The 22,221-nt window shown below is 34.1% G+C and overlaps 1 protein-coding gene across 1 annotated transcript in view; it reads right to left on the bottom strand.

The window, feature by feature from the left end:
* The window catches only part of SPRED1 (sprouty related EVH1 domain containing 1), a 121,638-nt gene that overhangs the window by 15,783 nt on the left and 83,634 nt on the right, over positions 1-22,221 (bottom strand). The window contains exons 3-4 of the mRNA XM_019968489.2: positions 20,095-20,263; positions 17,879-17,928 (exon numbers count right to left, since the gene is read on the bottom strand). Of these exons, the coding sequence (XP_019824048.1) occupies positions 17,879-17,928; positions 20,095-20,263 (219 nt within the window). The remainder of the gene's footprint in view (positions 1-17,878; positions 17,929-20,094; positions 20,264-22,221) is intronic.

Below are 22,221 nucleotides of genomic sequence, written 5' to 3'. Positions count from 1 at the left end.
GTAATATGTACACAGAGAGTGAAGAAATTATGAGGAAGAAAATGCAAATCAGTAAAATTGTTACTTTGAAAATTTTCTTTAAAAATTGTTTTTTACACAGTACCAAAGACTGTACTGTATGATATGAGGGGTCAAAGAAGGAAGATAGTAGTCTATGATCTTGTTCAATAAGGAAATTAATTATTAGCCTTAATTTATGGATTACTTAGAAGGATTCAAATCATATACAGACTTAGGAAAGGAGATATGTCAATCAGTGAGTCATGAATGAAATGCTTTGAAACTTCATAAACAATATTTCTGTGAAATAAATACTGAATAAGTGAAACTTAGCATATCAGAAAACAGAAAGTCCTGAGAAGGTTTTGTTTCTTTTAAGAAATGAGATAACTACTTGCTATTATTTTTCCCATTAGTATATAGTTATCTGGGAAGAAACAGTGACAACCAAGTAAAATGACAGTAATACGTCTACTGCCTCACTCTAAAATATTTACAGTAATCATAACAGGGCTAATATTTTTAAAAGGAGAAACCTTTACAATTTTATAAAAATAAAAACATTAAAATTTGGCTTACTTTAAAATTCAACAATAATACTCATTAAATGGCAAGATATGATAAATTTATAAGTGCACGTATGGCCCTTGCTCTGAAACAAAGTAGTTTTGTGACATTTTATTTCTCTGGAACTCAGTTTTTTCAATTATTAAATAATTATAATACCTATACAGTTTTATTACATGGACTACTGGAAGGATTTAGTGAGAATATATACAAAAATGCTCTGAAAACTAAAAGCTGCTATTTTATCAGGAAGCAATTAAACTTTAAAAATGTATCTGAGAATCTACTGCCTACTGAAAACTAACTGTCAAACCCAGTTAATTGCTATTTTTATATAATTTTCCTAATAGTTGCCCCCTGTTATAACAATGCTCAGTTACTGCAAAGGAGTTGGCTAGATAATGGTATTCAGCAAACATTCTTTCAAAATGCATGATAAAAGTTGAGAAGAATAAAAGAAATTCACGAAATGTATTTGTTCCAGAGAGTTTTCAAAATAAATGACCCAAGTAATTGTCAAAAATCATAAACAACTTGAATAGAAGAAAACAACAAGAACAACAAAAAGGTTTAGAGAAAGGGCCTAGGTTGAAACCCTGTCTTATCCACCTAGGGTATAAAATTTTAGCAACTGACTTTTCTAAATCACAATTCCTTTTTATTATAAAGTGGGTACAATATTTGTATTAAAAATCTCAGGGTCAGCTGAGATAACTCAAAGAGATTAAAAACTATAAATAAGCACAAACTGCAGTGTTAGTCATAGTATCAGGAATGGTCATAAAATAATTATGCTTTTTATGGTGACAACTATTTGGATCAGGTCGTCTTTACTGCATTCTAATCTAATGGAAATCATTTAACAATTGTAAAATAAAACTTACTTAAAAATATGTATCTGAACAAATATAAAATGGTTTCATGACCCAGTGTTTTACTGTATGACTAAGGTTAATTATATTCTGTACATTAAACAGTAAATACATTTCTTTTTGATTAAATACATTTTTAAAGGGAAATATAAAAAGTATTATTTCATTATTAAACAAATAAACATGTGGATGATAGTTGGGTAATAAATGATTTAGTTCAACTATTAAATGCTTACCAAACTACCTGGAATTAACCTAAAGAATTATTTCATACTACACAGTAAATTTACAGCTATACACCTCAAAGTGTCTCAGTTAATAAAATAACTAAAACATCTTTCAGGAGTCTGGTAAAACAAATAAACCTTCAATGTACAGTCTACAATCTATAATAAGGGATATACTATCTGTGAATTGTGAGAAACTAACATTTGTAGAGAATCTAACAGAAAAAGGGCATTTTTCTACTACTTAACTGTATCTCTTTCAGCAAGCTTAAATTTAGATGTATGTTAAACTGATAAAGTTAAAAAAAAAAAAGTGGTGATAGGAGAATGGTCATTCTCATTCACTGCTAATTCTATACACAGGAGTAAAATCTGGGCCAACCATTTCTGAATAGCACTTTTAATAAAATATATCAAAAGCTTTAAAAACATGTATACATTTTGAACATTTACTCGATCTAGTAAAGAAAAAAAATGTACTGAATGGAAAGAGCTTTAGACATAAAATATTTTCCTCAGAAAATTTTTTAATAGTAAAAATGAAGAAACAACTTTAATGTCCCAAATTAATGGGATGGTTATGTAAATTATGGTATGTCCACTTAACATAATAAGTGGTCATTTGAAATTAGGCTTATGAATAATATCTACTTTGTGGAGAATTAATGCTAAAAAGTCCATATATAAAATTTTATTTACATATTTTAACATGAAAAGATAAAAGATTTAAAGGATATAAAATGAATGCTAATTCTATTCCTGAGTATGATAATGAATGCTTTTTCAATTTTCAAGAGTTGTTCACTTTTTATAAGGTGGGTTTCTTTTAAAATATAGGTATATACTTTCTCCCTTTATTTTCATGTAAAATCATAGTATTTTAAAATATAACACAATTATATTCTATCAAAATATTCAAATAATTCATTAACTAATGAACCAGTCTAAGTAGATCCCCTCCCCCTCCACCCCCGCCACTCTGTATTTGAAATAATAAACTGAGACATTGTTCAAGCCTTGTTTCAAACCCTTCAGATTCAGGCAGAATATCTCTTTTGGTCAATAAAATAAAATAATTTTCAAAAACAAGCTAAAATTATGAGTGTTTTTCAAATCCATTTTCTCTTCTCCATACCCACTTAGCTACTCTCTTAATGCAAACTTTCATTATTTTTTTGCCTCTTATTTTAGCAGGTTTCTAAATGATTGCCTCGTTAAAGTTTAGGCATGAAAATTTGTTGGTTTTCCTACTCAGAATCCGTATAAGGTATCCAATTATCTAAGCTCTGTTGGGGAGCCCTATACACACTGGAAAATAGAGGGCAGAGAATCACTACTGTCTGAGGAATGTTTTCATAAGATAAACAATTTATGCAATCCATAGAAATGGGCTCTCTCACTCTAGAAGCACTGAGATACAAGATAAAGTCTCATTTATTTCATAGGAAAAAGAAATGTAATAAATACATGAAAACCTGGTGGACTTCAATTAAAGATTTAAAACTTTGATGCCAATTTTTTATAGACTAGAAAAGATGGAAAATATACATAATAATACTCGATACTGGGAAGGGTATGGAGAAATATTTTGTACTGTTGGTGAGAGTGCAATTCTTCTTTGAGAAACTTTTATACAGATACATACATAAACAAATAATCATCTTAGCACTCTTTTTTAACAAAAAAGATAAGAACAAAGAAAATATCCTATGGCTGTATGACCATGGGACTGGTTAAAAATTTATGATATATATATATATGATAAATTCTAAAAGCCATTAAAAAGATCTGTATGCAGTACTCACAAAAATTGCTAAATGAAAAAAAACACTAGGTATACAATTGTTAATATGACATGATCCTATTTGTCAAGTTGAATGGATAAATAGATATTTTAAAATTTTATCAGTATAAGGAAGGATATACACCAAACCACTGACATTTCCCTTAGGAAATATTTTATATAAAGGACTACAGATATAATAACATAAAGGTAATAAAGTAAATATGTGCATAGTTATCACCCAACTTCAAAAAGAGAAATAACCAAGACAACAAATAACATCAATACGACAATAGCATCCCCTATCTATACCACCTGTATAGGAAAATATTATCTTGAAGTAGTTGTTTATTTCCAATTTCTTACGCTTCTGTACAGTTTTACCACACAAATACTATTTCTAAACAATATTTAGTTATAGATATTTCTGGATTTTGACTGATACCATGCTACTTGGGACATTATGGAACCTGCTTTTCTTGCTTAACTTTTTTTGCATGAAATTTATTCATGTTGACGTATGTAGCAATAGCTCACTCCTTTTCACTTGTAGTGTTGACAGCTAACATATATTAAACATTTTCTATGTATCAGACATCGTCCCAAGTACTTTACATGATTTAATTCATTTAATCCTCACAACAACCCTTCAAGGTAGTTGGCATTATTTTGTCTCTACTCCACAAGAAGAAACTAAAGCTTAAAGAGATTATGTAACTTGACTAAGATAAAACACTTAATTTTTTGCTATTTCAAACAACAGTGCTAAGAACATTCTTCTACAGGCCTTATGATACACATTTAAAAGAATTTTTCTGGTACCTACACCACAGGTAGAGATGCTGGAATTATAAAACACATGTATGCTCTGATTTATAAAATAAAAATTATTTTCCAAGGTGCTTTTAACAATTTACATATCCACAAACAATGTTCTACATCTAGGCATTATCACAACTTTCTTATTTGTGGATATGCTACTTAATTTCTATAATAATGAACTAGGCCTCACTAAAACTTAGTGTTTTCTTTCCATGAACAAGAAACTTTGAGAATGAACAAAAGCACTAACAAATGCATGTACAGGTCTGTCACTTTACCATGGCTCCTACTCCACGGTTTTATAATCACTTTCTGTTTAAGATTATTTACTACCCTGTTTCTCTCCAGGACCGTCTGACATTTCACAATTCTGATTCTTTGTACATGTCATTTCCTCTACCCACAAAGACTATCTTCTATTTTCTACTAGAAAAACTCCTTTTCAGAGTTTGGGATTAACATATAGACACTACTATATATAAAAGAGATAAACAACAAGGACCACTACATAGCACAGGGAACTCTAGTCAATATTCTATAATCACCTAAATGTCTGTTGATCCATGATTTAATTCATTTAATCCTCACAACAACCCTTCAAGGTAGTTGGCTTATTTTATCTCTACTCTAAAGCTTAAAGAGATTATGTAACTTGCCTAAGATAAAGCACTTAATTTTTTGCCAAACTCATACGAAAAAAATTGTCATTTTATTAAAAAAATTTGTACTATTTGTTATTAAAATTAATAAAAGCCAAAACATTTTTAAAAATTTGGGTAAGAGTAAAAAGGCAAAAAGTATTCTGGCTAACTTTTGAATTTTTTAATTGGATTGTAACTCTTTAGAAGAAGTAATTAACTACAGGAATAGGGATATAACCTCAAATTAGGTGGTGGAAAATCTTCCACAAGAGCAGAAAATTTAATATATGAATGCCACAAAGAATGTACATACATATGCACAATCTTCATCTTTTAAAAAGTTGTCTATAGCTGTAACATACATCCAATGCTTTTAGTACACTGGCTCCTCTGTATTATCTAAAAAGTAAACTACGCCAATATTTAATGTACAGTGGAAACCTGCTTCACTCTCATAGGCTTGTATAGTAATTACTCTCCTATGGTTGCTCAGAGATCGTTTAGCTTTTTCTTTCTCTAAGATTAATATAGCAATTTTTGTGTGCAGAGGCAAAAGGATGCAGTATAAATTAATAATTTTAGCTGTTCAGTTCAGTTCAGTCGCTCAGTCGTGTCCACTCTTTGCGACCCCATGAATCGCAGCACGCCAGGCCTCCCTGTCCATCACCACCTCCCGTAGTTCACTCAGACTCATGTCCATCGAGTCAGTGATGCCATCCAGCCATCTCATCCTCTGTCGTCCCCTTCTCCTCCTGCCCCCAATCCCTCCCAGCATCAGAGCCTTTTCCAATGAGTCAACTCTTCGCATGAGGTGGCCAAAGTACTGGAGTTTCAGCTTTAGCATCATTCCTTCCAAAGAACACCCAGGGCTGATCTTCAGAATGGACTGGCTAGATCTCCTTGCACTCCAAGGGACTCTCAAGAGTCTTCTCCAACACCACAGTTCAAAAGCATCAATACTTTGGCGCTCAGCCTTCTTCACAGTCCAACTCTCACATCCATATATGACCACAGGAAAAACCATAGCCTTGACTAGACGAACCTTTGTTGGCAAAGTAATGTCTCTGCTTTTGAATATGCTATCTAGGTTGGTCATAACTTTCCTTCCAAGGAGTAAGCATCTTTTAATTTCATGGCTGCAGTCACCATCTGCAGTGATTTTGGAGCCCCCCCAAAATAAAGCCTGACACTGTTTCCACTGTTTCCCCATCTATTTTCCATCTCAATTAGAACATAAGTCTAGAAGACAGTCGTAGAGAAAATAAATACAGATTTTGCTTTTTTCCTCCTTTTGTCCTGTCTCCCTAAATTAATTCTGAGGCAGAGAAAATAGCATTGTTCTGCAAACTTTTTAAAATGGATGGGGAACATATGTATACCTGTGGTGGATTCATTTTGATATTTGGCAAAACTAATACAATTACATAAAGTTTAAAAATAAAATAAAATTAAAAAAATAAAATAAAATGTATTGTTCCCAATAAATAATCTAGTGTGAAGAAAGGTAGTTAAATGAGTATTACAGTCTATCAACTGCTCCAAACTTTAATTCTTATATATCACAAATCACAGGTCTGAGTGTGTGACTGGGTCATATCTAATAAGAGAAGTTTTAAATAATTATACTACTAGTTTATTTTAGCATGATGGAAAAAAACAGAAATGTTCTTTGGTAAGAAATCTTGTATTTTGGGCTTCCTAGGTGGCGCTAGTTGGCCATCTGCCAATGCAGGGGACATAAGAGACATGGGTTCGAACACTGGATCCAGAGATTACCGGGAGAAGGGCATGACAACCCACTCCAGTATTCTTGACTGGTGAAATCTCCTAGACAGAGAAGCCTGGTTGGTTATAGTCCATGGGGTCACAAAGACTAGGACACAACTTAGCAATTGAGCACTGAGCACATGCAAACTTAGAAAGCAGAGAAAGGGGGAATATATTATTAGTAATTCTACAAGCCCAACAAAATTACTATTTATACTTTGATGTGGCAGCAACGCATTTTAGATTTGACCACAAATGTCTCATGTTCCCTAGGTTTCTTTTAATTATTTTTCATTATCTTAGGAATAAACTAACCTTGAATTTTTAATTTTACAAGTCTATGAGCTTTGTCTTACAACATTAATAGCATATACAGTATTTTGTTTAGGCAATCTGAACACAGTAATCAGTGATGAAATAATATGGAAGGAATATGAGAAAAATACCAAGATACAATGTCCAGCAAAAACAAGAAAAACAAGTTCTTCAACCTAGATTAATCAACTGAAATACTAACCTATGTTTTCTTTTTCTTTTTTAAAAAAATTTGTCTATTTTTTAATTGAAGGTAATTGCTTTACAGAACTTTGTTGTTTCCTGTCAAACATCAACATGAATCAGCCATAGGTGTACGCAAAAAGTTAGGTTTGGCTTAAAAGTGGTATTAGGTGTTCAGGGATTGTTTATTGTCTGTAAATCTGTTTCTTAGTTAATAGGCAGGCTGTAGTTGTATAGTTCCTACAAACTAAAAATTTTTAGACAATCCTTTAACTGGTGAATATATTTCTAGGATTTTATCCTAAGGTCACATTCAGAAATACCAACAAAAATTAATGTATATGACCATGGAAACTAAGTAAATGTTCAAAGAAACATGAATGGTTAAATAAACCGTAGTATCAGATCAGATCAGTCGTAGTTACATAATATAATGGCTAAATTCAAGGTCTTTCAAATCAGACTGTGTGGGTTCAAATTCTATGACTTTTTACTAAATTCCAATCACCACAATCTCTACTGTTACCAATACAAACAAAAATCCGATCAAGGACACAATCAAAATGGAGAAGAGATCGATTCTAATGGTGATTTTCAGTTAGTTCAGTTCAGTCACTCAGTCGTGTCTGACTCTTTGCAACCCCAAGGACTGCAGAATACCAGGCTTCCCTGTCCATAACCACCTCCTAGAGCTTGCTCAAACTCATGTCCATCGAGTTAATGATGCCATCCTACCATCTCATTCTCTGCTGTCCCCTTTTCCTCCTGTCTTCAAAGTTTCCCAGCTAAAGGATATTGTCCAATGAGTCAGTTCTTCACATCAGGTAGCTTCAGTTACAGCATCAGTCCTTCCAATGAACATTCAGGACTGATTTCCTTTAGGATTGACTGGTTTGATCTCCTTGCAGTCCAAGGGACTCTCAAGAGTCTTCTCCAACACCACAGTTCAAAAGCATAAATTCTTTGGCACTCAGTTTTCTTTATGGTCCAACTCTCACGTCCATACTTGAACTGGAAAAAACAGCTTTCACTAGACAGGCCTTTGTTGGTAATGTTTCTGCTTTTTAATACGCTGTCTAGGTTTCTCATAGCTTTTCTTCCGAGGAGCAAGTGTCTTTTAATTTCATGGCTGCAGTCACCATCCAGGGTGATTTTGGAGCCCAAGAAAATAGTCTGTCACTGTTTCCATTGTTTCCCCATCTATTTGCCAGGCAGTGATGGGACTGGATGCCATGATCTTAGTTTTCTCAAGTTGAGTTTTAAGCCAGCGTTTTCACTCTCCTCTTGCACCTTCATCAAGAGGCTCTTTAGTTCTTCTTCATATTCTGCCATAAGGGTGGTCTCATCTGCATAACTAAGGGTATCGATATTTCTTCCAGAAATATTGATTCCAGCTTGTGATTCATCCAGCCTAACATTTCACATGATGTACTCTGTGGCTCAGCTGATAAAGAATCTGCCTGCAATGCAGGAGACCTAGATTCAATCCCTGGATAGGGAAGATCCCTTGGAGGCTACCACTCTAGTATTCTGGCCTGGAGAATTCCATGGACTGTATAGTCCAAGGGGTCGCAAAGATTCAGACACAAGTGAGTGACTTTCACTTCACTTCACTCTGCATATAAGTTAAATAAGTAGGACGACAATATACAGCCTTGACATACTCCTTTCCCAATTTGGAACCAGTTCATTGTTTCATGTCCAGTTTTAACTGTTGCTTCTTACCCTGCACACAGATTTCTCAGAAGGCAGGTAAGGTGGTCTGGTATTCCCATCTCTTTCAGAATTTTTCCAGTTTGGTGTCCACACAGTCAAAGGCTTTGGTGTAGTCAATGAAGCAGATGTTTTTCTAGAATTCTCTTGCTTTTTCTATGATCCAATGGATGTTGGCACTTTGATCTCTGGTTCCTCTGCCTTTTCTAAGTCCAGCTTGAACATCTGGAAGTTCACGGTCACATACTGTTGAAGCCTTGCTGGGAGAATTTTGAGCATTACTTTGCTAGTGTGTGAGATTAGTGCAATTGTGCGGTAGTTTGAACATTCTTTGGAATTCCCTTTCTTTGGGATTGGAATGAAAACTGGCCTTTCCAGTCCTGTGGTCACTGCTCAGTTTTTCCAAACTTGCTGGCATATTGAGTGCAGCACCTTCACAGCATCATCTTTGAGGATTTGAAATAGCTCAACTGGAATTCCATCACCTCCACTAGCTTTATTCATAGTGATGTTTCCTAAGGCCCACCTGACTTTGCATTCCAGGATGTCTGGCTCTAGGTGAGTGATCACACTATCGTGGTTATCTGGGTCCTGAAGATCTTTTTTGTACAGTTCTTCTGTGTATTCTTGCATCTCTTCTTAATATCTTCTGCTTCGGTCAGGTCCACACCATTTCTATCCTTTATTGTACCTACCTTTACGTAAAATGTTCCCTTGGTATCTCTAATTTTCTTGAAGAGACCTCTAGTCTTTCCCATTCTATTGGTTTCCTCTATTCCCTTGCATTGATCGCTAAGGAAGGCTTTCTTATCTCTCCTTGCTGTTCTTTGCAACTCTGCATTCAAACGGATATATCTTTCCTTCTCTCCTTTGCCTTCAGCTTCTCTTCTTTTTTCAGCTATTTCTAAGGCCTCCTCAGACAACTATTTTGCCTTTTTGCCTTTTGTTTTCTTGGGGATGGTCTTGATCACTGCCTCCTATACTCCATCCATAGTTCTTCAGGCACTCTGTCTATCAGATTTAATCCCTTGAATCTATTTGTCACTTCCACTGTATAATTGTAACAGATTTGATTTATGTCATACCTGAATGGTCTAGTGGTTTTCCCTACTTGGTATTTGAATACAACAGAAAAACTGAGGCAGAAGTACCCAAAATCTTTAAAACAGCAATTACCTCTGGGGTAGGGATAAATGATTCCTGATTTCTTCTTTGTAGTTTTCTAACTATCCAAAGAGTCTACATGAAGTTTAAGAGTCAAGAAAAAAATTCAATGACAAACATTATGCAAAAAGATTATATACAGTTTTTCTCCCTTGTTAGTAATCAAATAAAACTCAGTCTAAAATATACAAAGGTTACAGGAACTGAACTATAAGATAGTACTTAATGACCCATGTTAAAGTGCTACCTACCACCTTTGAAAATGAATGTATGAACAATTCATATGCTCCTTAACTACAGCAAATGACTTTAAAAAATAAAGGTACATTACAATCCTTTTAATCATCTGGCTGAAAAATGACACTACTTAATTCTAAAAAAGGATAAGTTAGTCAAGTATTTCTCAGTGGTTAAGAGATAATATGATATGGTCTCACTTCAGATCAATTAGGTGTCCTTCTTCTGCCCAAAGCATGGAATCTGAGATCCTGTTCTTATAATCACAACCAGTCATGAGGCAAGTTTTATGGATTGTTACAAACCTAGCATGTCTGAACAGTAAGAGCTGTTACAACTAATAACTCTGGTTGGAAAAACAATTTAAAATAATCTTAAAGCAAATATAAGCTAGCATTTGAAAACAAACAAAAAAATCCCATCTTAAGTGGCTTATTAAAATAGTGAAAGAAACCAAATGAAAAGAAAGAACACTCATACGTTATTACTACTTGGGGTTTTTCGTTTTTCTAAAAACACCTTAGTTTTGAAGATTTTTCTTCAATAAACTTTTCCTAAGTACCAGCCAGGTATATGGTCAACACTGTACTAAACATTAGGGATAAAAGATGGGCAAGATATGATTTTAAATCCAAATAATGATGTTATGACATCCTTCAAAGACATATATGAAAGAGAAAGGTAAATACCTTTCCAGTGATTTTTGATACTGATGAAGATAACTGCTGAAAGCTCAAAGTTGTCTACTGTAAATAATCAAATGTTTAGTGTAGTTATTAGAACAAAACAGCTATTCAAATCTTTATAGAGCAAATTAATAAATATTCAAAATGGAGAGGATTCCACTCATATTTCAAGTCTTAAAAACATTTATGATGTAACTATAACAGTTATTTTCTTGGGGTTAAAAAGATAGTGGGTTATTCTTTTAACGCCATTTTAGTTACCTTTGCAAATAATTACTAATAAAGTAAACCTAACATAACCACCGGAGAAGGCAATGGCACCCCATTCCAGTACTCTTGCCTGGAAAATCCCATGAACAGAGGAGCCTGGTAGGCTGCTGTCTATGGGGTCACATAGAGTCAGACACAACTGAGCGACTTCACTTTCACTTTTCATGCATTGGAGAAGGAAATGGCAACCCACTCCAGTGTTCTTGCCTGGAGAATCCCAGGGAGGGCGGAGCCTGGTGGGCTGCCGTCTGTGGGGTCACACAAAGTCGGACATGACTGAAGTGCCTTAGCAGCAGCAGCAACATAACCACTATGATAAACTACAGTTAACCTGCACTAAAATTCAAAATGTTATGTATGTCAAGTCCATTGGTGAATTATGAAACTTTATTCCTAATAAGGTGGCTAACTTAATTAGAACACTTTATAACTTCCAATACACTGCAAAATAAGAATGAGGTACTTGAGAACTGGCACTACGGTAAACTTAAGACTTTTGTCAGTTTAATTCTGGAAGTTGATTCTTTTCAAAAATGTCACATTTCGCTAGCCTCTCAGTATCCTTCAAATTAAAGTTAATATATCACATATACATCATCAGGCTCAGAATTTTTTTAAACTAATAAGAACTGATTTTTTCCCTATCCAAACATACTTTTAGTTATAAAAGCACTATTAAACCAAGATGTAATACAATCTTCTTTTGAAAGATGGGATTTAGCCTAAGGGAGATGTATATCTAAAGAAGTTCAGAATGGGAGTAAGATAAAATGAACATGACTATAAATATTAGCTTTCATTCTAATCATCTTCCTTTTCTGCTTAGATATTGGCTAGCTATGGCTGCATAATAAATTACCACAAAGAACATTTACTATCTGATAGCTTCTTTAGGTGAGAAATTTGGGAGCAACTTAGCTGTTCACTAACAGGAATAAGTACATTTCCTCTCTCTCATTCTGAGGACCTGTGAACTAAAGAGAGAAATGATCTGCTCCACATACAACCAAAATACAATGGCAGGGCAGGTAGAGGATAACTGCTATAAAACCTTCTGGTTCAAAGTAGGAGAAAACGGGAGAGTCGCTGATCCAAAGTAATTCTATAATCAAGGTGGGAATATGTTAGAAGTTCCTTGAATATGGGAATAATTCTCCAAAGCTGTTGGCTCTGCCCTTTGAGATTTTGGTTCTATGTCTGAGTTATCTTTCCATTTTATGAAAGGTAGTCAAATTTTACATGTACGACATTTTTAAACCTGCTTTGTGCCAGTGGAATTTGGGGGATCTAGGGGTCACGCCTTAGGTTGGTGATATTTTTGCTAATTAACTCTTTTGAAAACTTTGTAAGTCTCTTGTCAATCTTACCGAGCTTCACTCTGTTAGATAAAAAGCGTAGTCATAAATCTGACTTAAACTCTTTTCTACTTCAAATTTCTGCTAAGAATACCTTTAATCTGTTTGTAAGCCCTCTTACTTTAATTAAAGGTTCTCTGAGGCTCACCTTACATCTTTCTGATTATATAGAAAAGATGTTAACAAAGGATGTTATAGTCAAAACACTGGCTTCATCTTAAGACAAACTTATCTGAGTGCCTTCGACTTACCTCTGCCGGGAAGCCAAGTCCTAATTTTAGCATAGTTCAACATATTGAGAGGATGAGATTTTTCAAAACCAGCAAGTCCTGCTTCTTTTTTTATTTGTTTGCTTAGGAGTCCTTCCTGAGCCTGTTTCTGCCAACTTCTGTTTTATCAATAAGCAGAAGCAGAACATTATCTATTTCACGTATCAGTATAGGTGACAGTATTGCTCCACTTTCTGCTACTATATAACAGTGATTTCCTTTCTTAGTTTCCAATATGGTTTTCTTCATTTTCACTTCAGTCGTCATTGGCAGTCTCTTCAAAGGCTTAACATTAAGCTTCTAACTACTGTCCCCAAGTTCAAATTATATGCCACATTTTAAAGTGCTTGTTATGGCAACATCCCATTACAGGTAGCAAAATCTGTATCAGGAATAAATTATCCCCAAACCTAAAGGCTTAAAATGACATTTATTATTTTAGTTTCTCTAGGTTATGAATTCAGGAACAGTTTAACAAGGTGGTTCTGACTCACATTCCCTACAGAAGTTACAGTTAAGACATTAGCTATGACTGCAGTCATTGGAAGTCTCCTTTGGGGGTGAATGACCTGCATTCAAGATGGCTCATGAACATGTTTACTGTCAGAGTTTCAGGTCCTCACCACAAGAACATCTCCAGAATTGCCTGAGTGTCCCCATGACACGACAGTTGGCATCCTCCAGTATGGTGAACCGAGAGAGCCAGAAAGAAGCTGCAATATCTCCTATGGCCTACCTTTGGAAGTCATACTCTTGTCATTCCTACCATATGCTTTTTGTTCAGTAACAACCCACTAAGTATAGCACCTTCTCAAAGGGACAAGATTCAGATCCCATCAAAAGGAACATAATTTAAGAACCTATTTTAAAAACATCACAGTAAGTAAAAACCAAGAATTAAAATTTGACATAAAAACTGCTCTTTGTAAAATTACATTTAAGTGGAAGCCTATTTTAGAGTCTCTAGTGACAATGCACATTTTCTACTTTATTATGAAAATAAAAACCAAGCAAGTGCTTAAGTGTCTAATGAAGATAAAATATAAATAACTGTTTCAGGGGTGCTTGTGTAACCTGCTGGACTGGGGGCAATAGAGAGACTCTACTATGAAGCACAGATTCCAAGAAGCCAGCAACAGAGTAACTACTCTTCTTGCTTTGGTTATACAGTAATTCTCTTCACTGGGCTCCTCCTTTCTATTTCTGGGCTTCTGTGGTGGCTCAGAGGGTAAAGTGTCTGCCTACAAATGTGGGAGACCCGGGTTCGAAAGCTGGGTCAGGAAGATCCCCTGGATCCCTTTCTATTTCTAAATTTTTACTTTTTTTTTTTTTTTGCCTCTTGCGATAAATTTATTATTCCTCATTCATATCTTGCCCATTTTACTACTCCATACCAAAGACTTGACATATATGGCACTAGAAGGAAATAAGATTATGAAAAGAAGACAATCGTTTTTACAAAACCATTGACTGTGATATGTACAAAGTTTGCAAACAAATCCTGCAGAAGTTATTTCTCTATACAATGTTATATGTAGAAATGAAGCAAAACCAAAGCAGAATGTTAAAAAACTCTTTTAATAGATGAATTTTAAAGAAATTCACTCTCTTCATAGGGAGCAATTCCGAAAACGCTTTTCCATTTCCAACCCCATATTTTCTTTGATTGCTGTGATTGTTGTTCAGTTGCTAAGTTGTGTCTGATTCTTTGTGACCCCATGAACTACCGCACACCAGGCTTCTCTAACCATCACTGTCTCCAAGTCTGCGTAAACTCATGTCCATTGAGTCAGTGATGCCATCCAACCATATCATCCTCTGTCATCCCCTTCTTCATCCCCTTCTCCTCTTGCCCTCAATTTTTCCCAGCATCAGGGTCTTCTCCAATGAGTCAGTTCTTCGCATCAGGTGGCCAAAGTATTGGAGCTTCAGCTTCAGTCTTTCCAATGAATATTCAGACTGATCTCCTTTAGGATTGACTGATTTGATCTCTGTTCCATCCAAGGGACTCTCAAGAATCTTCTCTAGCACCACAGTTCCAAAGCACCAATTCTTCAGCTCTCACCCTTCTTTATGTTTCAACTCTAACATCCATACATGACTACTGGAAAAACCACAGCTTTGACTATACAGACCTTTATCAGCAAACTGATGTCTCTGCTTTTTAATATGCTAAGTTGGTCATAGCTTTTCTTTCAAGGAGCAACTATCTTTTAATTTCATGGCTGCAGTCATTGTTCACATTGATTTTGGATTGTAAGAAAATGAAATCTGACACGGTTTTTCACGTTTTCCCCATCTATTTGCCATGAAGTGACAGGACTGGATGCCATGATCTTACTTTTTTGAATGCTGAGTTTTAAGCCAGCTTTTTCATTCTCCTCTTTCACCTCCATCAAGAGGCTCTTTAGTTCCTCTTCACTTTCTGCCATTAATTGGTATCATCTGCACATCTGAGGTTGCAGATATTTCTACTGGCAATCTAGATTCCAGCTTGTGATTCATCCAGCCTGGCATTTGGAATGATGTACTCCTTTCCCCATTTTGAACCAGTCTGTTGTTTCATGTCTGGTTCTAAATTGTCCTGCATACAGGTTGTGATTCATCCAGTCCAGCATTATTTTCGTTGATACCAGAACAAAATAGAACTTTGGAAAATAATTAACTAAAAAAATATTTATTTTGTATTTTATTACTTACACCTAATTAACTGAAATTCACTATAAAATAATAACTAGTGGTCAATAAAATAAATAGATTCATATATTACAACACAAATAAGAACTCTTAAATGTATAATAAATATGTTAGGATACATCCACTGAAAGCAAATTACAGACACAAAAAGATTGAAAATCGTAAACTTGAAACACTAAGGGCACATAAAAATATTCCCTATTTAAGTGAAGTTTCGGAAAAAATCTATAGTACAATGATATGGTAACACATGCATACCTATTGACTTGTACAGAAAAACACTCAAAGGCTACATTTAAAAATATGTATGATGGTTATCATGGAAGACAGCATATTTATGTTTTATTTTTTGAACTTTGCTATACTTCTCACATTTTCAAAATGAAAACCATTTTTATTTTCTGATTGTAAATGTACATAAAACAGTCTGCCACATCTTTAGGTGATTTCTATGTTTATAATAATATGAAAATTTATATAAGGTATACATATAAATTTGGTTTTTTTCTCTATTATTCTAAAAGTACTAGTACTTTAGGATATTAAAAGTACTAAAAAGAAAACCATACAGCTCAGAATCCCACAATCCAAAAGCAACCAACAAAATTATTTATCATTTTAGTTGAGTAATGATGGATCATAACACCACATAATTATGTTTTTTACTACTCAATATATTACAAGTAAATTACAAATAATAAAATTTTTTTACGGGTCTTATGACAAAGATACCTTAATTAATTCAACCATTTCCATTCTATTTAGATAATTTTTATTATCAGTATTTCACACACGCTCAAAAATCTGTTTATAAAATTTTTGTGTGTATCTCTATCCTTTCAAATTCATTTACTTGATCAACAGGCATGAATGTTTCTATTTTTATGGCTTTTAAATATGTATTACCAAACTGCTTTCTAAAAACAATCTACCAAGCTACATTTTCTCTAGCAGAGGGTCAATCTGTCAACTTCATGGAAAGATCCAGTGAGGGGTAAAATTAACTTTTAAAATCTTTGACAATTTGGTAACTAAAGAATGTTAATTTGTACTACCTCCTGAGATTAAGGGTGTTCAAGCTTATCAACATTTCACACTTATTTTTCTATTAATTTTTAATACAAGTACCTTATGTATGGAATGGGATATCTGTGATGGTTAATTTTATTTGTAAACTTGACTAAGCCATGGTATCAAGTGGTTTGGGCAAACATCAGTCTAAATATTGTGAAGGTAATTTTCATATGTGATGAACATCTAAATCTAGTAGACTCAGTAAAGGAGATAATCCTCCATAAAGTGGGAGGGACCCATTATGAAAAGACTTATAGACTGAGGTCCCACAAAGAGGAAGGAAGTCTGCCTTGAGACTGCCTTCAGACTCAAGACCAAAACATCAACTCTTGCCAGAATTTCCAAGATGCCTGCCTATCTGCCTGCCCTGTGGATTTTGGACTTGCCAGCTCCCACAGTCTGATGAGCCAATTCCTTATAAAACTGAACAAAATCACAGCAAAAGAGACACAGATGTAAAGAATAGACTTTTGGACTCTGTGGGAGAAGGTGAGGGTGGGATGATTTGAGAGAACAGCATTGAAACATGTATATTACCATATGTGAAACAGATTGCCAGTCCAGGTTCGATGCAAGGCAATTGATGAGACAGGGCACTCAGGGCCAGTGCACTGGGACAACCCTGAGTGATGGGATGAGGAGGGAGGTGGGAGGGGGGGTTCAGGATGGGGGACACACGTAAACCCATGGCTGATTCATGTGAATGTATGGCAGAAACCACTATAATACTGTCAGGTAATTGGCCTCCAATTAAAATAAATTAATTAATTTACAAAAAAAAATTTAGAATCACATCATAAATTTCTATACAAAAACATTTGTGATTTTGAATGGGTTTGCATACAAATCAATTTTAGGGGAAATTGCAATTTAAACAATATTGAATCTTCTAATTGTGAAAATTTCAGTCTTTATAATCAGGCTTTTCTAACAAGTTTTTTTCTTTCAAGTTTTTTATTAGATTTATTCCTAGGAACTTTATACTTCTTGATGCTATTATAAATAAAATCTTTCAAGTTTTTTTCATAAAAAAAAAACTGAACAAAATCAACCTCTCTCTAAATGTAAAATGTATATATGTATACATATACACACACATACATACACACAAATTTCCTGACAAATATGGCATCTAAAAATTCCCTAAGAATTTATATGAATTGTTTATTTATTAAGGCTACTGATTTCCACCACATCCTTCAGGTTTTGAAATTCCTTTGAAGTCAAACTACTTACTTGTAAATTATCTTCTGTTCCTTCAGCTTCATTTTTAAATGATGGGCATCCTAAGAAAACAAGTAAAAGTTGATTAAGCATAGAATTTTTGTCTTAGATTTTAGAGTTGCTGACTAATTGATAGTATCACTAAGATACTATAGAAGATTGATCAGAGATCATTCTGGACTGCCCGGCAACTAGTCAGATGTTGGCCACTCATACTTGCCCCTTTGTTAAGAAAAACAGAGAATAAAGTGATTGTTTTCCTCTTCTACAGGTAAATTTCCAGTTACTTATTAAAGAGATGTATTCTGTGAAAGTGCACTATCTCTACTAAGTCCTCCCCTTGATTTCTCTGAAATACTCAAACTGCTAGAAGAGTATATGCATTACGTTCCTCTGTTCTTCAGGAGATACCCACATGATTTATTCAATTTTTCTAAACACTCTGACCTAAGAAACAGTATTCAGTACCTCAGCTAGGATTTTAGTCACTTTAGTAATAAAGAAAACAAATGAGCTTGAATCCACTATTGATAATCAATAGTCATTTGTTGTTATTGACTTTTGAGCACCAATGATTCTATAGAACTTTTTATCACATTCAAGAGTGCCTTTAGTTTCAACAAATTAATAAGAATTTATTTGAGCAAAGTATCCTGAGTTTATTTGCTACCCTTGAAGAGAAAGTTGACCTATGGAAAGGGCTGCATAGTTTATTCTTACTATCATAGAAGGCTAAGTAAGAAATATTTAGTGTGATTTTTAAAATCTGTAATAGTGGCTGGTAATAATGCTACCAAGTATATATTTTTTTAAAGTTCAAAAACAATGAGATAGGCTGAGTACTGTCGTCTACTCTATTTGGCGAGGTGTTTATGAGCTTCTCCTTATTAACTACTTTTTAAAAAAGATAAACCATTCTATCTGATCCTAGAGACAGAAGTATGCTCTTATGGGGGTATGAGTGTGGGCATAAAATTAATTCAAAACACAAAATTCCAGCAGCCAGGGATAACAATTTTCTTTTTAAAGTACTGCTTCTTCCACACTAGCTAAATATCAGAATTAACTGGGAAACTTAAAAAAAAAAAAAAAATACTGATGCCAGAGTACAATCTCAAACCAGTAATGTCAGAATCTCTGCTGGATGAGGCATTTGGCATCATATATTTTTTTATTTTTAAGTTTTTTGCAATAGTTTAAGAACCATAAGCACTACAGGAGAATCTAAAGATTCATATTCACCTCCCCCACCTCCTGCCTAAATTCATGATATATAAGTTGATAATTTCTCATCACATTTGAAATGCACAGAAACGTTAAAGAAAAAAGGAATGCCTCAGCTCTATTCCCCAAGTAGTTGGATTCAAGTGGTCTGGAGTGAGGACCAGTTATTCTATTTTTCAAAAGCCTCCCAGGTTGATTCACATGTTCAGCCAACAATAAGAACACTGATATAGGGAGAATTTATGGGTTCTTGTACTAAGAATAAAATGACTGCCATCATTTCATGGAATTTTTTTCTGAATAAAAAATCAAAAATTGTTTTCCAAATTCTAGTCTTCTAAAGTAGCTAAAACATTATTTAACTACAGCTTCACTCACTAACAATACATATTTGTGCTAAGTTTTTTGATGTTCTTGCTTCTGGCTTGTCTCATAATTAGTTCACGTTTTCTAATTTTTTTACTAAAGTCCCATCTTCAAAATGTACAAGTCACATGCTGTCAACACGTTTTCATTCAGTTGCTTTGTATAAGAAGGTTATTTCTACTAACAGATATATTTTCTTTCTTAATTAAAAAAACAAATTAAATCTTAGTTATGACTTCTTTGGGGGAAAGAAATGACTTTTGAAGTGATTTCATTTTGTTTAATTAAGCAAAACCCAGTCTTACATGTAAATATTCTTCCTCCCTTTTAAACTTGCAAGCTTTAGAGTTTATGATCTAACAGACTGGTAAGATACACAAAGGGATAGGTTGCAGTCTCTGCCAATCCTTATTAATGAAATCAGGTAAAGACTTAAGAAAGGTTTTGTCATAGATTAACTAGAGTCAACATATATTTAATTTTTATACATTTTCTGCTTATAATTACCAAAACAAGGATATGAGTAACACACACATGCAGGATTTTGAAAGTTCTGACTGCTCCTCTCTTTTTGAGCCCTTGAAGTCACTTCTACTATATGTAACTAATAAATTAAGGAAACAGTCAAAACAACCTACCTTGAGAAATATCCTCTATAGCTCTCCGAATGCCTCTATCAAAAGCCCTAGCATCAGCAGGACTTTGAAAGGTAAGGCCAAATTTCTTGTCATCAATCTTCCAGTGGTGAAATGTTGGAGTGACCTTATTGTAAATAAGGTCTTTTTTAAGCATACATTCCAAAACCACCTGCCAAAAGTTAAATGCCAAAAATTACTATACATGTATCAAATGAATTTAACATAACTCTTAAATACAAAGTTAGTTGAGAAAAGGGCTGTTGTTATATTTTAATAAAAGCATCCCTCCATTAATGTGAGGTCTTGTTACTTAATCTACTCACAAAGTCACTTGATTCAGAAATTAATATGGGATTAAAGAAGATTCTGGAAAGATGGCAGAGTTCTTAAGAAGCCCCAGGTATCTATCTCCCTACCTAGACAAAACTGGCTGGCAATATCTATCGGATGAAACTATGTTGGAACCTTAGAGTCTGCTGAAAGCTTGTAATTTTCAGGAAAAGACATGGACAGTAAACTGCAGTTAATTTTGGTCAATTTCAGCTATTAGCTTAGTAGCAGCACCAACCCTCATACCCATTTCCAGCCATAGGGCAGACAGCTGTGCACATGTTCCTGGCACAGCCTGCATACAAATTACAAAAGCCAAGGTGAGTAGAAAGGACCTTATCCTTCAAGAAATAGAGAATTTAACACAGTAATCAACTAGACCAAACAGACATACGAAACACCCTATTCAGTAACAGAACACACGTTTTTCTGAAATGCACAAGGGACATTTTTCAGGATATACCATATGTTAGGCCACAAATTAATCTCACTATATTAAAGAATATGGATATCATACAAAGTATTTCTGACCAAATTAAGATAAAGTTAAAAATCAATAACAAAAGGAAAATTGGAAAATTCAAAATATTCTGGGAATTAAACAACCAACTTATCAAAGAAGAAACCATAAGGGAAGTTGTAAGACACTTAAAGAGGATGAAAACAATGATACAACATACCAAAACTTAAAGGAAACAAAGAAAGCAGTACTAAGGGGAAAATGTATAAGTATAAACACTTGCATTAAAAAAAAAAAGGAAAAATCTTAAATCAACAATATAACTTTAAAATTTAAGGAACAAACTAAACCCAAACCTAGCAAAAAGAATAAAGGAAATAATGAAGATCAGAGGAGAGACAAAGTAGAGACCAGAAAAATAATAGAGAAAAATCAATGAAACCAAAAGTTGGCTCTTCAAAATGATTTTAATAATGGACAAATCTTGAGCTAGAAGGACTAAGAAGAAAAAGAGAAATCAGAATCAAAAATGGAGACATTATTACGCCAATTCTACAGAAATAAAAAGAATTATGAGAGAGTACTGTGAACAACTGTACACCAACAAATCAAATAACCTAGATTTAATGGACAAATTACTAGAAAAACAAGACAGATCAAGTAAGAAACAAAAAGAAAATCTTAATAAATACATAATTAGTAAGTAGACTGAATCAATAATCAAACATCTCGTGACAAAGAAAAACCCTGGGCCTAATGGCTTCACTGGTAAATTATATCAAACATTTAAAGAACTAATACCAGCACCTTAAACTTTATCAAAAGACTAGAGTAAAATCTTCCTAATTCATTCTATGAGGACAGCATTATCCTGATAACAAAGACACTACAAGACAACTAACTATGTAACAACATCCTTTATGAATATGAAGGACGCAAAAATCCTTAATGTAAAAATCCTCAACATTTGCAAACCAAACTCAGCAGTACATTAGAAGGACGATACATACTATGACCAAACTGGATTTATTCTCGAAATGCAAGGACAGTTATAAACACATAAAAACTGATCAAAGTAATATCCTACATGAACAGAATGCAAGGAAAAAATCCACACGATCTCATCTGAAAAAGCAGAAATAGCACTTAACAAAATTTAGGAGAGCAAACTGCCAATATCCGTTGAGTCATAGAAAAAGCAAGAGAATTCCAGAAAAATATCTACATCTGCTTTACTGATTACACCAAAGCCTCTGACTGTGTAGATCACAACAAACTATGGAAAATTTTTCAAGAGACAGGAATACCAGACCACCTTACCTGCCCTCCTGAGAAAT

This window comes from Bos indicus, chromosome 10 (assembly GCF_029378745.1).
Source record: "Bos indicus isolate NIAB-ARS_2022 breed Sahiwal x Tharparkar chromosome 10, NIAB-ARS_B.indTharparkar_mat_pri_1.0, whole genome shotgun sequence".
Lineage (NCBI taxonomy): Eukaryota > Metazoa > Chordata > Mammalia > Artiodactyla > Bovidae > Bos > Bos indicus.
This window is presented reverse-complemented; position numbering and strand designations above follow the sequence as displayed.